This window comes from Centruroides vittatus, unplaced genomic scaffold (assembly GCF_030686945.1).
Source record: "Centruroides vittatus isolate TY-2023 unplaced genomic scaffold, ASM3068694v2 contig_3060, whole genome shotgun sequence".
In the NCBI taxonomy this organism is placed as follows: Eukaryota; Metazoa; Arthropoda; class Arachnida; order Scorpiones; family Buthidae; genus Centruroides; species Centruroides vittatus.
The window spans coordinates 252,271-271,701 of NW_027121964.1; the positions used below are offsets into that span (position 1 = coordinate 252,271).

At 28.9% G+C, this 19,431-nt stretch overlaps 1 protein-coding gene across 6 annotated transcripts in view; it reads right to left on the minus strand.

Annotated features, from left to right (window-relative positions):
• The window catches only part of LRP1 (LDL receptor protein 1), a 271,088-nt gene that overhangs the window by 98,453 nt on the left and 153,204 nt on the right, over positions 1 to 19,431 (minus strand). For all 6 annotated transcript variants that reach the window (XM_067267543.1, XM_067267545.1, XM_067267547.1 and 3 more), the window contains exons 44-52: positions 17,958 to 18,083; positions 9,037 to 9,270; positions 8,250 to 8,430; positions 6,975 to 7,179; positions 5,098 to 5,287; positions 4,676 to 4,804; positions 2,871 to 2,996; positions 2,535 to 2,759; positions 571 to 723 (exon numbers count right to left, since the gene is read on the minus strand). In XM_067267543.1, coding sequence (XP_067123644.1) covers positions 571 to 723; positions 2,535 to 2,759; positions 2,871 to 2,996; positions 4,676 to 4,804; positions 5,098 to 5,287; positions 6,975 to 7,179; positions 8,250 to 8,430; positions 9,037 to 9,270; positions 17,958 to 18,083 — 1,569 coding nt within the window. The remainder of the gene's footprint in view (positions 1 to 570; positions 724 to 2,534; positions 2,760 to 2,870; positions 2,997 to 4,675; positions 4,805 to 5,097; positions 5,288 to 6,974; positions 7,180 to 8,249; positions 8,431 to 9,036; positions 9,271 to 17,957; positions 18,084 to 19,431) is intronic.

Here is a 19,431-nt window from a genome sequence, read left to right on the forward strand (position 1 = left end):
AAGAAAGATCCTTCAAATGAAATAAAATTCAATTATTCTGAATTGATTCTTTATGACTAAAGATGTCTTAAATTAATTAAAAATGAAAGTGCTTTTTGCAAACTATTTCTTAAGTGATACAGATGTCATTGATATTTGTATTAATTTATTAAAAAGTGTTTTAAATTATGGTCTTGTAGTATTGTGACTTATTTATCTTCATCTTTAATGTTATTTATTATTTATATTTCATATTAAAAAATATATTAATTTATATGAATATAATATTGTTTTAGTATTATAAACTGATTTAAAGTTATATAAATTTGTATAATTTCCATTTAATTATTATGCCTTTGTGTCCTTTCTATTGTATACTTTTGTATACTGTATTTTTTATATATTAACAGGACTTATTATACTGGAAACTAAATATCTGCATCCATAGTTTCCAGTATAATAAGTCCTGTTAATATATAAAAAGTACTAGTATACAAAATAAATTTTAAATTGTATAATTTCCATTTAAAATTCATTAATTTTTATATTTACAGTATAACAATAAATAAATATATTTAAAAAAATACTTGCTTGTTCCACAATTTTCTTCATCTGAATTATCCCAACAATCATTTTGGCCATCACATCTCCAAGCAGGGTGAATGCATGCAGTAGTATATAAACAATTAATTAATGTTTGTTTTGGATCTTTTACGTGAGGATGTAGAGAGCAATCAGGTCGAGCTGTAAAATTTAATTACAATTATAAAAGCTACAATTTAAGCACAATAATAAATATAAATTCAGAGAAATTTTAATAATAAGTTATGAAATCCTAGCTCAAGGGTTCAACGAAAGAACTCAATTCTAGAAAATAATAATCAAACATTATATCCGGTTAAGGTATTTGTTTTTAATTTAAGTATTAAATAAAAATATATTCAGATATATTAATTTAAATCAAATATATTAAGTTACTCTTTAAGTATATAATAATTTTTATAATCATATAAATTGACTTGATTTGTCTGCTATATTGTCTACTGAACCTGCCATTTTTCCATTTGATTTGTGCAGTTGTCAGTCACTCACAACTATATTTGTTGTGGCAGTTGCTTGCAGGCTGCTAATAGAAGCTGAAGACTTACACATGCTCTCTGTCATGTGCTAAGTTCAGCAAAATCAACATGGACGTGTTGACAGCAATTATATTTGGACATACAGATGGTTAAGGCAGTTAAAGCCTTAGGCTTGGATTCATGTCATTAGTTACATTATATTCTCACAACGTAGTTAAATATGACAAATTTACAACATATCATATCTGCAATTCATGAAGCTCATCATAACTGGATTTATTATTTACAACAAAATATCAGTGATCTAATTTCAAGTATATACTGTTTTATCCAATAGGAATACAGTCCAGAAATTTTCAAGTGGTGAGAGTTTGTGACAAAATGGAAGAAAGAAAAAGAAGACATCATTTTACTTCTTCCAAAATACAGGTGTTGATAGATGGAGTTGAAAAACGGAAAAGTAATAATAGAAGGGAGGATAGATCCAACTCTTACTTCTTGCAAAAAAGGTAATAATTGAAGATTAGACCTAACTTGTAAAGAAGTGAATAATGTTTGTAATGTACTGTATTCTACAGAAGCACAGATGAAATTTGACGTAAATGGAGAAAGATTACAAAAGTGTTTCAAAAAAAAAAAAAAACCGTTAGTAATGTTTCTATATCCCTCATTACAACAGTTCTGTTTATAATTTTAACATGATTAAGAGAATAGAATGCCATACATGTATTGTTTCCCTTGACATTCGATAGTATCAGATTAATTCTGTTAACAAAATGTCTTCGGTTGACAGATGAAATAAACACTAAATTTTCTATTAACTATTTAATTCGTTGATTGAGAAAGCTAAATACTCATCAGCCATCTTGAATTGTCTTGACTTACAACAACCCACTCCATGTCATGATATAAAGATGTCTATTCACGACATTTTCGGTTATGGCAATTTTTTTGAATATCAAATTTTGTCATAATGCTACTTAAGATGAACATTTGTCACAAGTTGTGCTACAATGCTTTCATGAATCCAGGCCTTTGCCTACTGCTTTGGATCAAATCCTGGTGGCAAAAAAATTTGTTTGTCATCTGATGATTCAAACAAATCTTCAACTATAGCAACAGTTGCATTGGCATTGACACTGCCAATTACTCAATCATTTTCCTGCTGAATCTGCCAGAATTCTATTTGATCCACTCCTTTCCATACTTAACATTTTCATCCCACAAGCTTATCATACAACATCAATGAAGGGCTGCTATAAAGTAGATATAGCAAACAAATCAAATTGACCTATAGTATTTTTGGTTCCTAATTATATATATAATTTCAGTTTGTTTTCTGAATGACTGCATCAAAACAAAACATAAAATAAAATATTTACATATTTTTAATGTATGAACTGATATATTGCATATATTTTGATGATTGCATAAACTGAAAATAAATGTTAGTGTATATTTTTTAAAAATTCTTACGGCATTCCATTTCATCACTAGAATCAGGACAATCTGGATCTCTGTCACATCTGTATTGTTTGCTTATACAAGGTCCTTGCTTACAACGAAATTGATCTTCTGCACAAGTGCAATTAGCTTCATCACTATAATCACCACAACTGTTTTGCCCGTTACATATTCGAGATTCCGGCACACAGCGACCATTAGAGCAATGAAAAAATCCTGCATTGCATTCTCTATTTGCTATAATTATTTAAAATTTTACTGTACTAGCAATATTATAAAAATAAATCAAATTGTATTATACAATTTGATAAATTAATAAATTATAAAACATTTGGTAAAAATACATACCACAATATTTGGGATTCTCATCACTTTTATCTGGACAATGTGATATATCATCACATGTTAACTCAAATGGGATACAAACACCTGTTCCACATTCAAATTCCATTTGAGAACAATTAGCATTTTTTACTAATAAATAGAAATGTAAAAATAAAGATGTAAATTTTTATTCTGTGAATCATTTATCATTAAATATTATTATTATTATTTAAGAATTACACACTTAAATAATTAATATTGAAGCAAACTACACAAAAATTTTCAATTTGTAATCAAGTACATGCACTAAACTAAATATGACTTTTCAAAGATATTTTACTTAAATTATATGTTCTAACATATGAATTTAATCAATAACATAATTAATATACAAATTAAAGTCAAATTTATACGTTAAAAATTAAGCTTCTTATAAGGAAAAACTTTTAATATCCAAATTCTACTAAAATTAGAAAACTTTTCTTTTAAGTATCAATTTTTTCACCATAAGAAGCATAGATATTTTTTCTATATAAAATTTGCCCATTTAACAAAATTTCTTTCTTAAAACACTGAAATCCTTGTTCACAACCAGATAATAAATTCACTTAAGAAGTTTTTCAACTGCATACTAACAAAAATTTTATACATTTAATTGCATATAAAAAAGAATGTACAAAATTTCATGTGTTATTATGCACACGACTTTGAACTACTTGGAAAACAAATTTTATAATTTTTTGCATGATTATTTGGCAACTATGCTCACAGCAAACAGCAAGTCCCACAAGTGTTCTCAATACATGGATGATACTGTTAAGTTTTCAGCAAGTTTTAGGCATGGTATTGTTGATCTGTTATTTTATTTGTGGGAATCATAAGATGTATTTTTGCCCCTCTCACAAATAACTGAAGAAGCAGGCTAATTAGACAAATATCTAAATAAGTAGATATTATACAAGTAAATTAACTGTAATGTTACTGTTAAATAAATAAGGGTTATTCAAAGAAATGCTATATTATTTTCACTTCTGTTTAAGAAGTTTTTTTAAATTGATTCCTTGAAAACTTAACTGAATTCTACTATAATTTAAATATTTGAAATACTATGGTTACTTCTGAGTAAATATTAAAGTCATGAAAGTTTTCTATTATTAAAAAGATAAGCTATTTTTAAAAAATCTAATCTACAAATAAATCTGAAGGAAAGATTTAGATTTCCTGTACAATATGTGCAGAATTCATTCCAAATACCGTATTTTACGGACTATAAGACGCACTTTTTTCTTCGAAAAATTGCCTCCAAAATTCAGGTGCATCTTATAGTTCATAGCGTCTTATAGGTATTTTTTAAAAAAAAATTGCTTAAAAATTAAGGTGCGTCTTATAGTCCGTAGCATCTTATAGTCCGTAAAATACTGTAATTGATTGTTCAATAATGTAATAATTAAATAATCACATTTCTACTTAATATATCTTAAAATTTCTACTCATTTACTTTGAGACTAAACAGTTGAAAGATAAAATTAAGTATTTTAAAATAAATTTACACAAATAAATGATTTAATCTTACTTTTTAACCTTTCCAAAATACAATTATTTGTAAGATTATAACAATAAATATTCAATCTCAAAATAATTTTTTAACATAATTAATTTAAATTTTTATTTATTATGATTATTATTGTTATAATTCTATAAAGAATAATATTTTATGAAAATATCATTATTAATTATAATTTATCCGTAAAAAGTATACAATAATAAAACTACTTTTCCTGAATAAACTTTCCCTAAAAATGTAATGAAATAAATAAATAAATTTTTACCAGCACATCTTTTTCCATCAGATGATAATATTCTTCCAGGAAAACAAGAACACTTCACACTTCCATTATAGGCAACAGAACAAATATCTTCACACCCTCCATTTAATGAATAACAGGGATTCAAGGTACCTAAAATGTGCATAAAATTATTCAAATATTTTCTCTAATAATTAAAATTTATTAACATTTTACAACATAAAATATTACTTTATTTTCAAAATTTATATAATGTTTAATTATAAAATATAAAAATGCTTTCCTTAAACAATTGCCGAAAATCAAATTTATACTGCATCTATTTTGGAATAAAATTAAATACATGCAATACAAATACATGAAGTAATATATCATCTTAATCTAAAATAAATTGGATGTGCTTATTGATTCACCAAGTAACCAGAAAATTACAAAATAATACTTACAATCATTTGTATCATTTGCAACAGCAATTATTCCCATTGGTCTTGCAATATTTTTACGTAAAATTACGACATCACTTCCAGTATACTTATTGGCTCTCAAAACAGCATGAACAAGCCAATCAGTCCAAAATAAATAATCTCCATATATAGCTAAATCAAATGGATGTTGAGGATCTTCAGTTAATAGTACCTGAAAACAAGAAATTCATTTCCCAAAATCCTTTATCTAAGTATGAAAAGATAAGCATTTTAAAAAAAATGTATCAAACTATTTACATTATAAAGATGGCTATAGTTTTCACTTATATATTTAATATACAGGGTGTAAACAAATACACTGCAGCAACTATATCTTGCTTCTGTTATGTTTTAGATAAATACAAGTGCAAGAAAGTACAGGTAATTGGTAGTGAGCTATTCAAATTATATTATGACCAGTAAATATCCACACAAGGTACACAATCGGCCATCACAAAGTTGCAGGTTTGAGTCCCACTTTGGGCCGATTCTTTTCTTCCAGTTTAATCTAAATTATTTAATTAAATATTGTAATTATTAATTTTAATACGTAATGGTGTCTAATGTCTCCCTCTAGTGCCAAATTCATTTATGATTTATAATTATTTATTCCAAATTATAGCCTAATGATTTATGGCAGTGGTTGGTGTGTTGTTGCCTCGCATTGGGCTATTAGAGTTGTTTATATATATTTATTAATAAATTATTTTATAACAACAGATTTTTAAAATAAATTTATATTTCCATGCAATAGAGTGAAATTTGTGTAAATGACAAAATTTCCCATTTTGTCTACTCCATGCACACACTGTATAGTCTTTTTGCTTGGGCTTTTCCACTGTGCCCAATCATGATGCCAGTAAAGCACACATCATTTTTAGACAGATTTTAGCAAAACCATGCAACTCAGTCATGCACAAGAACGGTTTTTTTGACAGACCCTTAGCTGCTTGCAAACTAGAAGCAATCACTATCTGTACATTCAACATTACTGGCATGAATGTGTTGACTGGTTTAAGATTTGGCATACTGGAGGTTTTGTGCAGACAAAATGGTAACTAACACCTACATGTCTTGTTGCATTAGTATGCTTCTTCAAGAATAAAAATGATCATTCCATAGTTTTTAGAGGATTAATCATGAGTATATAATTTACATATGACTTCTGTGGAAACTACAGAAGTCATAGTAGTTAGCATTTCTGACAATACAACAGTTTTCTCCAGTCTCCTCACTTACTGGATTTATCTCCTTGCAATATCTTTTTATTCACCAAAATAAAGCTGAAGCTCGAGGGACAGTGTTTTGAAGAGATCCAGCCTGAATCATACTTTGGAATTTTTAAAATAATGACTTTCAAAAAGTGTTTGAGGTTTGGCAGAAGTAGTTTAAATGCAGGCAGAGACTACTTTGGAAAGGTTGGTGGCTAGATTTAAATTAGTTAAGTATTAAAATCTTTACAAACCAAATCTGATATCTTTTTTACCATATCACTTATAAAATTATTATTAGTAATAATGAAATGTTAATACATATGTATTAATAATAGAATAATTCTAAAAGCTTTACAACAATTATTACAAAATACTCTGAATTAACAGAATGCATTTCAAAATGCATTCTGAAAATAAAAAAGTCTTTTTCAAAGTCTAATTTGATGTCCTGTGGTGGTGTAATAAGTCTAGCAGTAAAGAAAGGCCAATTTTAGTGCTCACAAGTCAATACAAAGACTAGACAAGAAGCGTACCATAGCATATATTTTATATTAAATTAATTGAAAATATGATTAAAAATTGCAGCCCAGAATTGTAACAATGTCACAATAAATAATTGTTCATATTAAAAATAAATTTACTTACGTGGCGGTCAGTTCCATCCAGATTACAGCGTTCAATTTTATCTAATTTTGCATCTGACCAATATATTTTTTGAGACTGATGATCAATTGTAAGAGCATTTGGCATTTTGATATCTGTTGTAATTATAGATTCTAAATCATAACCACTAAAATAAGCTCTTTGAATACTAGGATAACGAGTATTCCAATTTGTCCAGTATACTCGCCTGTAGCAAATGAAAAAAAAATTTAGGGTAAATATTTTAATCACTCATATATAATTAGAAATTCACCATTCACCAATTCACTTTATGGTTGTCACCATTGACTCCATAATTATTAAATTACCATAAACAATGTTAACACTTATCGGGAGTCCTAAATTATAATCAATTACAACAGGATTAAATGTTTTTTGAGACTTTTTCATGTCTCATTTTCATATCCATCATCAAATTTTCCAAATTTAAACAGGCATTCCAATCTGCATTCTATAGCCATTATACATTTTTTACAAATGTTCAAATTACTTGTACTTTTTGTATAAACTTAAAATACGTTTAGAAGATTTAATATTCCTAAATCATTTCCAAAATCTTTTGGGCTTCACAATGTATCTACAATTAATATATAAGGCCATGCAACAGGTGAATGGGAAACATATGGTTACCTTTGAAAATTTACTAGCAGAACTGTCTTAAACTTGTTTTAACGTGAAAAGCGGTCAAAAAGATGCAAACCATTTAGTAAACCATTTTAAAGCTTTGTATCAGTTCAGAACTGATACAAAGACATGTTTATTAAACATGTCTACAGAAATAGTTTACGAACACAAAATCTTTTAAATGCATTTTAAATTCATACAAAAAGTAATTTGAACATTTGTAAAATTATGTATAATGATTATGGAATGAGGGTTGAATGCCTACTTAAATAGGAAACTTCAAAGATGGATTTGAAGATAAGAGGTAAAAAAAAGTTTCAAAAAATATTTAATTCTGTTCTAATTAATTAGGACTCCTAATTAGTGTTTTAGCATTGTTTACAGTAATTTAAATAAATTATTTATTTATTTCTTATTTCAAAATAATGTAAATAAAAACAGCTTTTCACTGAAAATATTAATAATAATTTCAGTTGACTACTCACAATTTGTCTTAATTCTAAACCTTAATCTGAAAATTTAACACTAAAGTTTCATTTGTGACTTTCATTAATTTATATAATTAATAGTAGAAATAAAATTTTTATCTGTATAATCTGTAATAAAGAATTTAGCAATTAGAGAATTACTTACGAAGTACAACTGTCCACAGCAATACCTCTTGGTTTATCATCAGAACTTAATTTTATTATGTTTTCTGGATGCGACGAAGAATTGTCTAAACGAATGCGATTGATAGATGCATCACTATGACTAGTCCAATATAATTCACGATGAAGAGGCTCAAATGACAATCCTTCTACTGATCCCTGTTCTGAAATATTTCATTATTTTATTAATTTTATTGATTAAAAATTCAAAAATAATTAAAAGATGATCATTTATAACTGTAGATAGTTTTATTTAAAAACTTAACGATTAAAAACATATTTTCTCAAAAGATGATAATATAAACAGGAAAAAAAAATCGTTCAGTATATCAAACAACAATAAATTTTATAACATATTTTCATATTCAGATTATAGAAATCAGAGTTTATTTCTGGAATTATAGATACAAAGAAAGTTCTCATGTGAATTCTTTACACATGCATGCTGTTATATTTTTCCAACCTAATCAGCTAACTACTCCTTTTTTAAATTCTGATAAATTCTATTAGATTACATTAAAACAATTATTCTTAATTTGGGGTGCACAGATCTCAAAAGTTTAAGATATTGTTTCTGAAAGTGTGAGACTTTTGAACATAATAATGTGTTATAAAATTAGGATTAAATCCATTAGAAATTAGATAAAAACACTATTAGAATTTTTTAAAATAATTTTTTGTTAAAATTTTGAACTTAAGTATTTCTATTGCAATAAGTTTAACTTAGCTCTATTAAACATTTAGTTAATTTAATATTACAATGTACTTACTTTCAACTATCACTGTATGATTTGTTCCATTAAAAAACACAGCATTTATGCTTCCTCTTTGAATGTCGGAGTAAAATATTATTTGGTTTACATAATCAAATGATAAACCAATTACATTTCGCATATATTCTTTATTTGAAATACTTGGATATGGAGCATTTAAATTTTTTTCATCAAAAATATGAATACTGTCAATCTTTAAAACTCGTGAAAAAACAAGAAACGCATCATATGCTAAAATGGAATGAAAAAAATATATATTACTTTAGAAATCTTACAGAAAGTGTTTGGATATTTACGAACATAAAAAGTAAAAATTTTAAATCGTATATTATTTCTATTTTAGTAATTTCTTTTTTTTTTCACACTCGAGAATCTTGATTCCAGTAATAACACTTTAATGGAAAACTAACATTAAGTTCAGCAATAACCATTAAAGTGTTATTACTTGACTCTTAAGGTTCTCAAGTGTGAAGTATACATTCCAGTAATTCTGTAAGAAGTTGTTTTAATGTAATTATTTAAAAAGTTAGTTAATAAAAATAGAAATATATGAAGTTGCTGTAATTTCCTGTAAATAAGCTGTGGGTTATCTGTATTTTCAAGTCATTTTGAAAGTAAGTGCTGATTATGCACCATTACAGGTTATATACTGATTTTAAATTGCGATTATAAGCTCATCCAACAGCTTTTCCTTTATCTAAACTTATTAAGAACATCTTTAAAAAATGTAAAACATCCTTTATGAGTCACAAACATTCATTTGCTGTTATGACTTTTCCAGAAACTGCCAAAGACATATACATTATTGCCTTTTTCTTTACATTTTGTATATCAATCCACATTTTAATTGATATTATTAGACATTCTTACTAAAACTTATAATTTTCAAAAATTTCCCCTTTCTATATAATGACTTTCAGAGCTACTTAGAAGTTGAATTGATTGTTGATTTTAGTATACAGTAAAACCTGATTTTGTGGCTACCTCAATATATTTTAATTTATTTACTTATTTAATAGTACAAGGGAGTCCTTGTATGTATGGGTATATTGCAACAAAAAAAAGACATTACAATCATCAATATCAATTCCAGTACAAAATACATCATTATTAAAAGTAAAGCACATAATAATAATCCTGTTTAAAAAATAAAAAAGCAATACAATATTAATAACAATAACAAACAAAACAGACAATAATAATTATAACCAAAATAAGAACAACACACAAAAATGGCAGCACATAGTCTACAAACAAAAATTCTATAAAAATTATATACAAAAAAATTATACAATTTCCTGGAAGAATTAAATAAATTAATAATTATAATACTCCCAAAAACACTGCCAACTTTCAAACACTGAAACATCCACCAAAATACTATATCCACACCTCTTAGTGGTTAAAAATAATAATAATAATAATATCTTAAACTAAACAAATTAATTTCCATTGGCTATTTATCTTATTAATAAAATTATAAATACAGTGATATTTATTATAGTCTTGTAACAATTGCTTATATGACTATTGCTATTATTGATAAATAATCTGAACCAAAACACTTTTGTCTGACAGATGTCAGAGCCTTATGTGAGAATCCAAATTCATTGATAAAACAAAGAAAATAATTTTAAATTGTTACTATGGCATATTATTTTTTTGTTTTCTTTGTTCTTGATACAAATTTCTGGATTTTTCCACTGGAGGACGCCTATATTTCCTTTCCCACCATTTGTTTCCTCTCCCTGCAGAACTCGAATCTGAGTCAGAGGGGAAGTAAAGACAAAATTCTCCAATTGGCAAGAAAAGTAACATGACCAGATGAAATAAAAAGACGGGGCAAGAGGACAGAGGGGTCGTTCGTTGTCTGTTGTTCCAGCCGTCGGCCGAACCTGAAATCTTCTGCATCCTCGGGACGTCCCGCATCCGCCGACAAGCCTGTCTTCGACGCTGTCAGCCACCCCTCAAAGGACCCATTGATGACCAATTGCTGAGGTATGATGACCCATAATTTTGTAAGCTCTCTCTCGAATTAGCAATCCCCCTCGTATTATTACGTAGGGCCAATATATTCGATGTTAGAGTTTGTATTCGTCTTCTCTTGTTTGTTAATAAACTTTGTTTGATGTTTAAGTGGTGTCATTTATTCGAATACCGCCTCCGTCTTATCGACGAACCCATCCTCCTCCTCCACTCGACCAGACAATTAATTGCTTGATCCCGATACTTCGGGATATCAGGCAATAACCGCCATCCGACAGTGGGGTGGGTCTTGCTGACCTGTTGGCCGGAAAAAGGGAGGTACGAATTTGTCCTTCCTCCCAGTACCCACACTTACATTTAGATGAAAAGCATCAAAATTAACATGAGAGGAACAGAATTCACAATAATCTAAACATGGAGCTGTCATTCTTTTAAATAGCTTGCATCGCACAATAACACTATATAATACAAAATGGTCTATCTACATTTAAAAAGGTTACTGAGCCACATTCATTGAAAATATCCAAATACAACTTATTATATTTATAATTAGTAGCTCTATCTTTAAACTCATTTAAATAATTATTTGCTAATCTCATTAAAATATCAGAGACATCCGTTTCATTCAACATTATAGGATAATCTTGATAGCCAAAATTTTACAACAAGGACACAATTCAACCTTCCCACGCTACTCTTTGAGAAATTAAATATAACTTAGCGGATTCTGTGAATTTATTGACTGACTGTGTATGTAACCACCTTAAATTATTTTCTATTACATTAAAATAAAGAGGGACTCTTTGGAACTCCAAATATATAATGTACGAGGGAATTCATCTTTTTAAAAAATGTAATGTTTAATAAAATTAATTTGCAAATTGTCAACATTTCATCTCCAATCAAAGCCCCCACCCATATAGCACTTCTGACTGAATAAGTGACTCGAATAATTTTAATTTATCTTTCCAGCATAAAAATCTACCAGACACACTTGCCTTAATAATCTTATCTGTTCCAATATTAACTTTACTATGAATATACTTTAAATGCTTTAAAAAACGTCCATTGAACTGGAAAAATACACCCAAATACTTGTACTCATCAACAACTTCTATTTTGTAGTTTTGTATAAACCAATTTTCATTTTTAGAATGTTTTCCTCCATTTTGGAATACCATTATTTTAGATTTATCAATGTTAACAGAAAGTTTTAACTCCTGTAATGCACATCCCAAAAAATTAATCGTTCTCTGCCGACCTATAGGTGAGTCTGCCATAACAACCAAATTGTCTGCATATGTCAAGATTTTCACCTCCGTTCCCAGATCAATGCCCACTAATTCAGAATCACTAAATTTTCTGACAAGTAAATTTAGATATAAATTAAACAATATTGGGTTCAATACAAAACCCTGTTTCACTCCTTTAAACTTGAAAAAAAAGATCAGATGTACTTGCTTTACCAGACACACATGCCTCTGTATTAGTATATAACTGAATCAAACAATTTATAACTCAAACCAATCTTCAAAAGCTGTCTCCACAAAAGGTCTCTATCTAAAGCAGTGATTCCCAAACTTTTTCAATCCATCGCCCCCTTTGTTCCATAAAGTTGTACCCAATGCCCCCTAATCCATTTTCTCTTGTGTGAGAAAGGATTGGAAATATTCTTAGGAAAACTTTTCTATGAACCTCACTCTTTGTGCCCTTACCATACATTGTTCTCAACATCTGGAAACCATTAAACGCAATGTTTCCTCTTATCCGTTTAACAGAGGAAAAGGAACGGCTGTCAGTGACCCCAACTTTTGCCTTTGGTCACCGTTCAGTACCCTGCCTCCAGCGCACCCCTAGATTTATTCACGCCCACAGGAGGGCAATAGCGCCCATTTTGTGAATCACTGATCTAAAAAGTCAAATGCCGATGTCAAGTCAACGAAAAAAGCATTAAGTTTACCTCGTTTCTTCTTTAAAGATTTTTTAATTAAAGCATATAAAACAAAAATATTATCCAATGTTGAGAAACCAGACCAGAAACCAACCTGGAAATGCAAAAGTACCTTGTATTTATTCAACCAAGTTACCAAATATGTACATAAAATTTTACAAAAAACTTTAGAAACTGTCAGTAGCAATGAAATTGCTTATAATTATCAGGTAAGTCTCTAAGCCATCACTTCTTAAATATAGGAATAATCTTACATATATGTCAATCCAATGGGATATTTCCTAATTGGTATACATTATTAAACAAATCTACCATATATCTAATCAAGCATGGAAATTACTTATATAGTTCCACCAGTATACCATCAATACATGGAGCAGTACCATTTTTCATACTAACTAAAATCTTTTCTATTCTGTTATCTCCAAATCCAGCACATCATCCTGCCAATTCACACACCAGTTATATACAGAAATATCCAGTAAATATTTTCTAGAGTGAAATTTCCTTGAAAAATAAGCCACCCAATCAAGATCTGGAAGCTCCTTATATTTAGCTTTAACAAAAAAAATTTAATAAATTGCCAGAACTGCTTACTGTCACCAGATGCCAAACTTTTATTAATCCTCTGTAAAAAAGCTTTTTCTTAGCTCTACATAAATTGCAAGTCACATTATGTTCTTTAACAAAATTACTCACTGCTACACTATTCCCAATCTTTGCTTGTCTCATCCTGTTCAACACCTGATTTCTTCTAATAATTCTCAACCTACAATCTCTATCAAATCACAAAAAATTGGAAATTTCAACTGACCTTTGGCACCGATCTGAAAATGACGATTTAATTAAATAAACCAGGACCTCAAACATTAACATCGGCTGACTCTGAATCACACACAATAACTTATTATACTAAAACTACACTAACAGGGAAATGATTACTATATATGCTTTATCTGACACAGAAAAACTTTTAACAATAGATAACCGAGTCAGCTTAACCAAGGCTAAATCAATTACCTAACATCCTATTTTGCCCACATAAGTATAATAACCTTTAGACACAGATGATCCTCTACCATTTAAAATTATATATCCCGTATCTTCATAAAAATCCAACACCAATCTTCTGCAATTATTTATCAATGTATCTTGTGATAGCCTCGACATCCAACCCTGATCAAGATCCTCATTACAATCGTAAATCCATTCCTGTAGCTCTACACCAATGCGAGCATTAAAATCACCATTCAAAACATCTATCTTATAACAGCAAACCAATCTGACTATTTCTGCCCATAGAATAGGTCTTACACACATAGAACAAAAAGAAATTACTAGATGGCCTACTTCCATAATGATCTAATGTCTGTCTTCTCTACAATATTCACTTTCAAAGAATTGACTATCAAAAGCATCTAGTCACCAATAAAACAACCTCTATCAATCTCTCGATAACCTGCTTTCATGAAAAACAAGAGAGTTGTCCATGTTATGAAAATCGGAAATTACAGTCCTACCATCCCACCATTAAGAAAATGATATCAAAAGTACACAAAAAATTCCAAAAAAGAAATTAGATTTATTTATAATACCTTCACAATTCCATGAAAGTACCAACATACCTACTGCCAGTGAACTTGAAATTTGCTCTTCCATTTTCTTAGAAACTAAATTTTTATCTTGAGGAAACCATGTTTTATGTTTTCTTTCTTGCGTAGACACAATGCAGTGACAGTTGATTTAAAACACTGGTCAAATTTTCATCCTTTATTCAGTTGGAACGATTATATTGGAAGAAACTATATTATATTTATAAATTGTTATCAACTTTCACTGCATTCCTATTATTTAAATAAGTAATTGAAGCTCCCTCCCATCATCTTTATCTCTCTAACAAAATTTGTAATTATTTTCCTTATATCTCTAGTTAGAGGAGGAAGGTCATCCATTAGAAATATTCTGGACCTCTTTAATTTAAATTCCTCTCTTTTAATCTTATATTTATTGCCATAGTCTGAAAAACTCTATGACACTGCTCTAAATTGACGTGATCAACACTTGATTTATTTCAAAAAAACTCCAATGCTATATCTCTAACCTGCAAGTTATCATTTTCAGTCTCAGGTAGTCCAGAAATTATTAAATTGTTGCAACTTAGAAAACACTCAAACCGTTCCTGACTTAATGTAAACTCAGCAAGTTTATTCTACGGGTCTATTCCTTTGACCAACAAAACCTTACCCATATTGTATACAAATTTTTTCTCTAGATCCTCAAGTCTAGTTTCTAAATTAACAATAACTTCATCCAAATTTTCTACCCACGTGAAAATTTTATCAATTTTAGCAACCATTCCTTCCCATTTAGTATTCTGCTTTAAATTTAGATGAATTAATAATGATATCCCAGTCTCCCTGAAGAAAAATATCATGAACACAGAATGAACTTTGAGAGAGTTTGTCTTCAGGAGGGTCACAATTGGCCACCCAAAACACAAGACTTGTTCGCCTGTGACAAATTACTAAAAGCCATGACAAAATTCATACGAGATAGTAAAGCACTAATACCACCAATTATAGAAAACCGAGATAATGATCAGAACGACGACGAGAATCAAGATGACCACAACAACTAGGAACAAGAAGATCAAGACGACAATGATGAACAATAAAACACTCGACGAAAACGACAAAGACAACAATGCCAACCATGACTTTGACAAAATGAAAACATCACAACTATAACAACGCCCACAACAACAAACACAAATGAACAAAACCACGAAAACCATGACAACTAAGAAAACGAAGATCAAGATATCAGATACAACAACCAAATGAGCAGAGTAACACACGATGATGACGACGACGTTACTAACTGGACCTACTTGTGTAAATAATGTACATAGTGTAAATTGTAATGTGATTGTTGGCAAACCAGCCACTAACATAGTCAATTAACTATGTTATTTATGTAATTTCTATTTGTAATTGACTCCAATATACTTTAATTGTTTTCTTTTAATAAAAGCGAGGCAGACGCCCATGGGGTCCCTTGGGCTTAAGGTTGCTTATTTCACACTTTCCTTTCCTCCTTTATTTCCTCTTTCTCTAATTCTACTTTCTATTACTTCTTCCTTCCTTATCATACAGGGCAAAGTCTGTTGCTTACACAGACAGCCCTTCTTATCTTTAAATATAAATAAATAAATAAGTCTCCCTGAAGAAACACCAAAATCCTCGTCTCCCCCAATGAATCTGGGTGGTAAAATCTTAAATCTACTATCTGACTGACTCACTGGTGAATAGGTCTTCCTTTTAGACACGAGGAATAATACCAATAATCTTACCTAGAAAAATTAAATAAATTATTAATTATAATACGCCCAAAAGTGCTGACCAGAATTGCTGCCCAGTTACCTCAATATGAATCAAACTAGGTCTCAGTGTCCAAGATACAATAAATGTCACTTTAGGACATTCCTTGTTTATGAGGTCAACAAAATAGAAAAATTCAGCACTCCTAAACAGAACATATTGTTTAAGGCACTTGAAATGGAATTGAGCTTCGTTGTTATAGTTTTGGAACAGTTTGCAAAGTTCCCTCAAATAGATAATGTTCAAATAAAATAATTATTATTTATACTGGACAAATTATAATTGTTTTTTTTCTTTCTTTCTCCAGAATTTAGTAAGAATAAAACACAATTATATATGATATTTGTTCAAAAATGTTATGTTCAAAACCTGATTGTATTTTATCATCAGTGACAATTGGTCTACGTCACTGATATGTCAATTGCAACACTCGATAAAGGAAAATATCAACGAGCCTGACATAAAAGAGTTTAATTATTAACACATTTTTCTTACACTCGGACACTTCTACATATGTAATTAAGAATCTAGTTTTTCAAATATTGCTTAACTTTGTTTAAAAAATTGCACATGAATGATCAATATATTTGACTTTATATACATTTGTGTGTAATTATTTGCATTGAAAAAAATAATCCAGAGATACTTCAATTTCCATCTCATTATCCAACACTGAGTTAGTATTGTAAGAATATTTTTATTGCATTATGATGTTCCAAAAGCATATACTATGCAGAAATTTAATATCTAATAAACACATAAAAAATCTAAATTACCTTATAATTTCAAAAACAAAACTTGAATAATTTAATATAATAGTTGTTATAAAATTATATTATTAAAAGGTTTTTGATATACAAATCGAAACAAGTCAAATCTGAGTCTCAACAAATGGGGGGGAAGTGTTCTATTTATTTGAAAATAAATTACAAAAGATGTTCATAATACAGATGTAATTCAGTTTTATTTCATCTTAAAGTTTATCATGGAAACTTGTGAAAGAACTTTCTCAGAGAGCCAGTTAAGATTAAAATAGCCTGAATTTGTGTACACCAAATTCTTGTAACTAGCTGACATGAAATAGCTTTTGCATTGCAATATTGATCAATATTGCAATGCAAAAGCTATTTCAATATATCACAGATTCAATATTATAAAAGCTAATTGATGATACTGACATAAAAGTATTGCTTAAGTGTCACATGACTGAAAAAATGTAGAGATTCAAATGAAATGAAAAATTGCTGATCTTGTGACATGAATATTTCACATCAATGGCAGTTCTCATTACGTACCAAAATAATATGTAATAAACTTTTTGAAATATCTGTAAATCAAAAGCACAAGTATATGTAGCTAAAATATAGTTTTTCATAATGAAACATTTTTCATAGGATAATTAAAGACATAAAAATTATTATTCGTAAATAAAATGATTCTCTCTCATTCTTAAATACACCATTAAAAATAAATAATTTAAAAAGCAGTAATTTTAATAAACAGTCATTTCTATCTATAAATAACTATTCTTTTAAACATTTATATTTATTGCTAGCATTAAATAGGAAAACCTAAAGACGAAAAAATATATAATTTCTTACGTTCACAGGTATGATTATCTTCAGAAATTTTCCCATGAGAACATGCACAAACATAATCTTTTCCTCCTTTAAACAAGCAAAGTTCCTGCTGGCAGCCGCCATTATTTTTGATGCATGGATTATCAACTGAAAAAAAAATGTTCCGATAAAATTCCATACAAAAATATTCTTGTTAATGCTTTCAGTCTCCATAAAATTGAAATTATTTACTACTGATGTTCTATTAAATAATTTCATTTATATATATCCTTTATTCATAATGCACAAATATTTCATTTATTTATAAATATTTATTTACAAATAAATTATATTGCTAAATAAATTACTTTACTTAATATTTTTGAGTATATTTTATTTGATATATATTTTAGTATTAGTTAACATAATGACATCCCACCGTGCATTTTGGTTCTCTGTTGTCTGGGTGAATTAATGTTTAACTCTAAAGATTTACAGGATTATTTGTATCAAAGTGTAATTAATATTTCATCTTACTATTTTATTTTTAATGTTTCGGGCTTAAACTTTGACAACAGAAACTAAGGCAACTTATGGGATTTTTGAATATTTTAAGAACTATTATTTATTTTTTATAATTTTTATCTAGTCAAGTCAGTTGAGCTCTACAATAGCCACTTTGATGACTAATTCCAATGTCATTTAAATTTATTTGTTGCAAAATGCTCAGTCAATAAACAACATATGTTCTTTTCTTTACGTGCTACTAAATGATACATAAGACCTTGTTATTGTCACAAAGAATTGGAACGTGGAAATGAAACTGATATTGATTACACCATTAATGCAAGTGGCTGGTCTCAGTATGCATTTGGCAGCAAATTGTACTTCAATTTCTTTGATTTTTCTGATTGCAAAGTCACTTCTGTAAGCAGGTGCATCGTCTTAGTGAAAGATAACTTGTTTTTTGCTAATTCTGGTCACTTTTCACAAATTTTTTTGTCTAATTGGTCCAAAAAGTTAGCATAGTATTCTCCCATTATTGTTTTACTCTTTGAAGGTAAACCATTAGAATAATTCCTTTTTCATCCCAGAAAACCAATGTCATGATTTTTCTAATAGACAAAACTGCCCTCTTTGGTGCAGAACATCCAAGTTCTGTCCATTGTTTTGACTTCTTCTTTGCTTCTGGTTTTTAGTGATAAGCCCAAGTCTCCTTTGTAGTAACAAATCTGTGCACAAAATCTGTATTTTTCTGAAACGGTCCAGATATTCTTGAGAAATTTAAGCAAGAAAGCATTTTTGTTCAATTGTCAACAAACATGGAACCCCTCGTGTGCCATGTTTCTCATATGCAATGCGAATTCACCTGAAATGTTTTCAGCTTTAGCAATATCAGATATTTTTAATCATCAATTTTGCAAAAACATATCATGGACTTTGTTAATGATTTCTGATGTTAATGCACCTTTTGGATGTCCACTGCAAGGGTAGTCTTTCAGACTTTCATGACCAC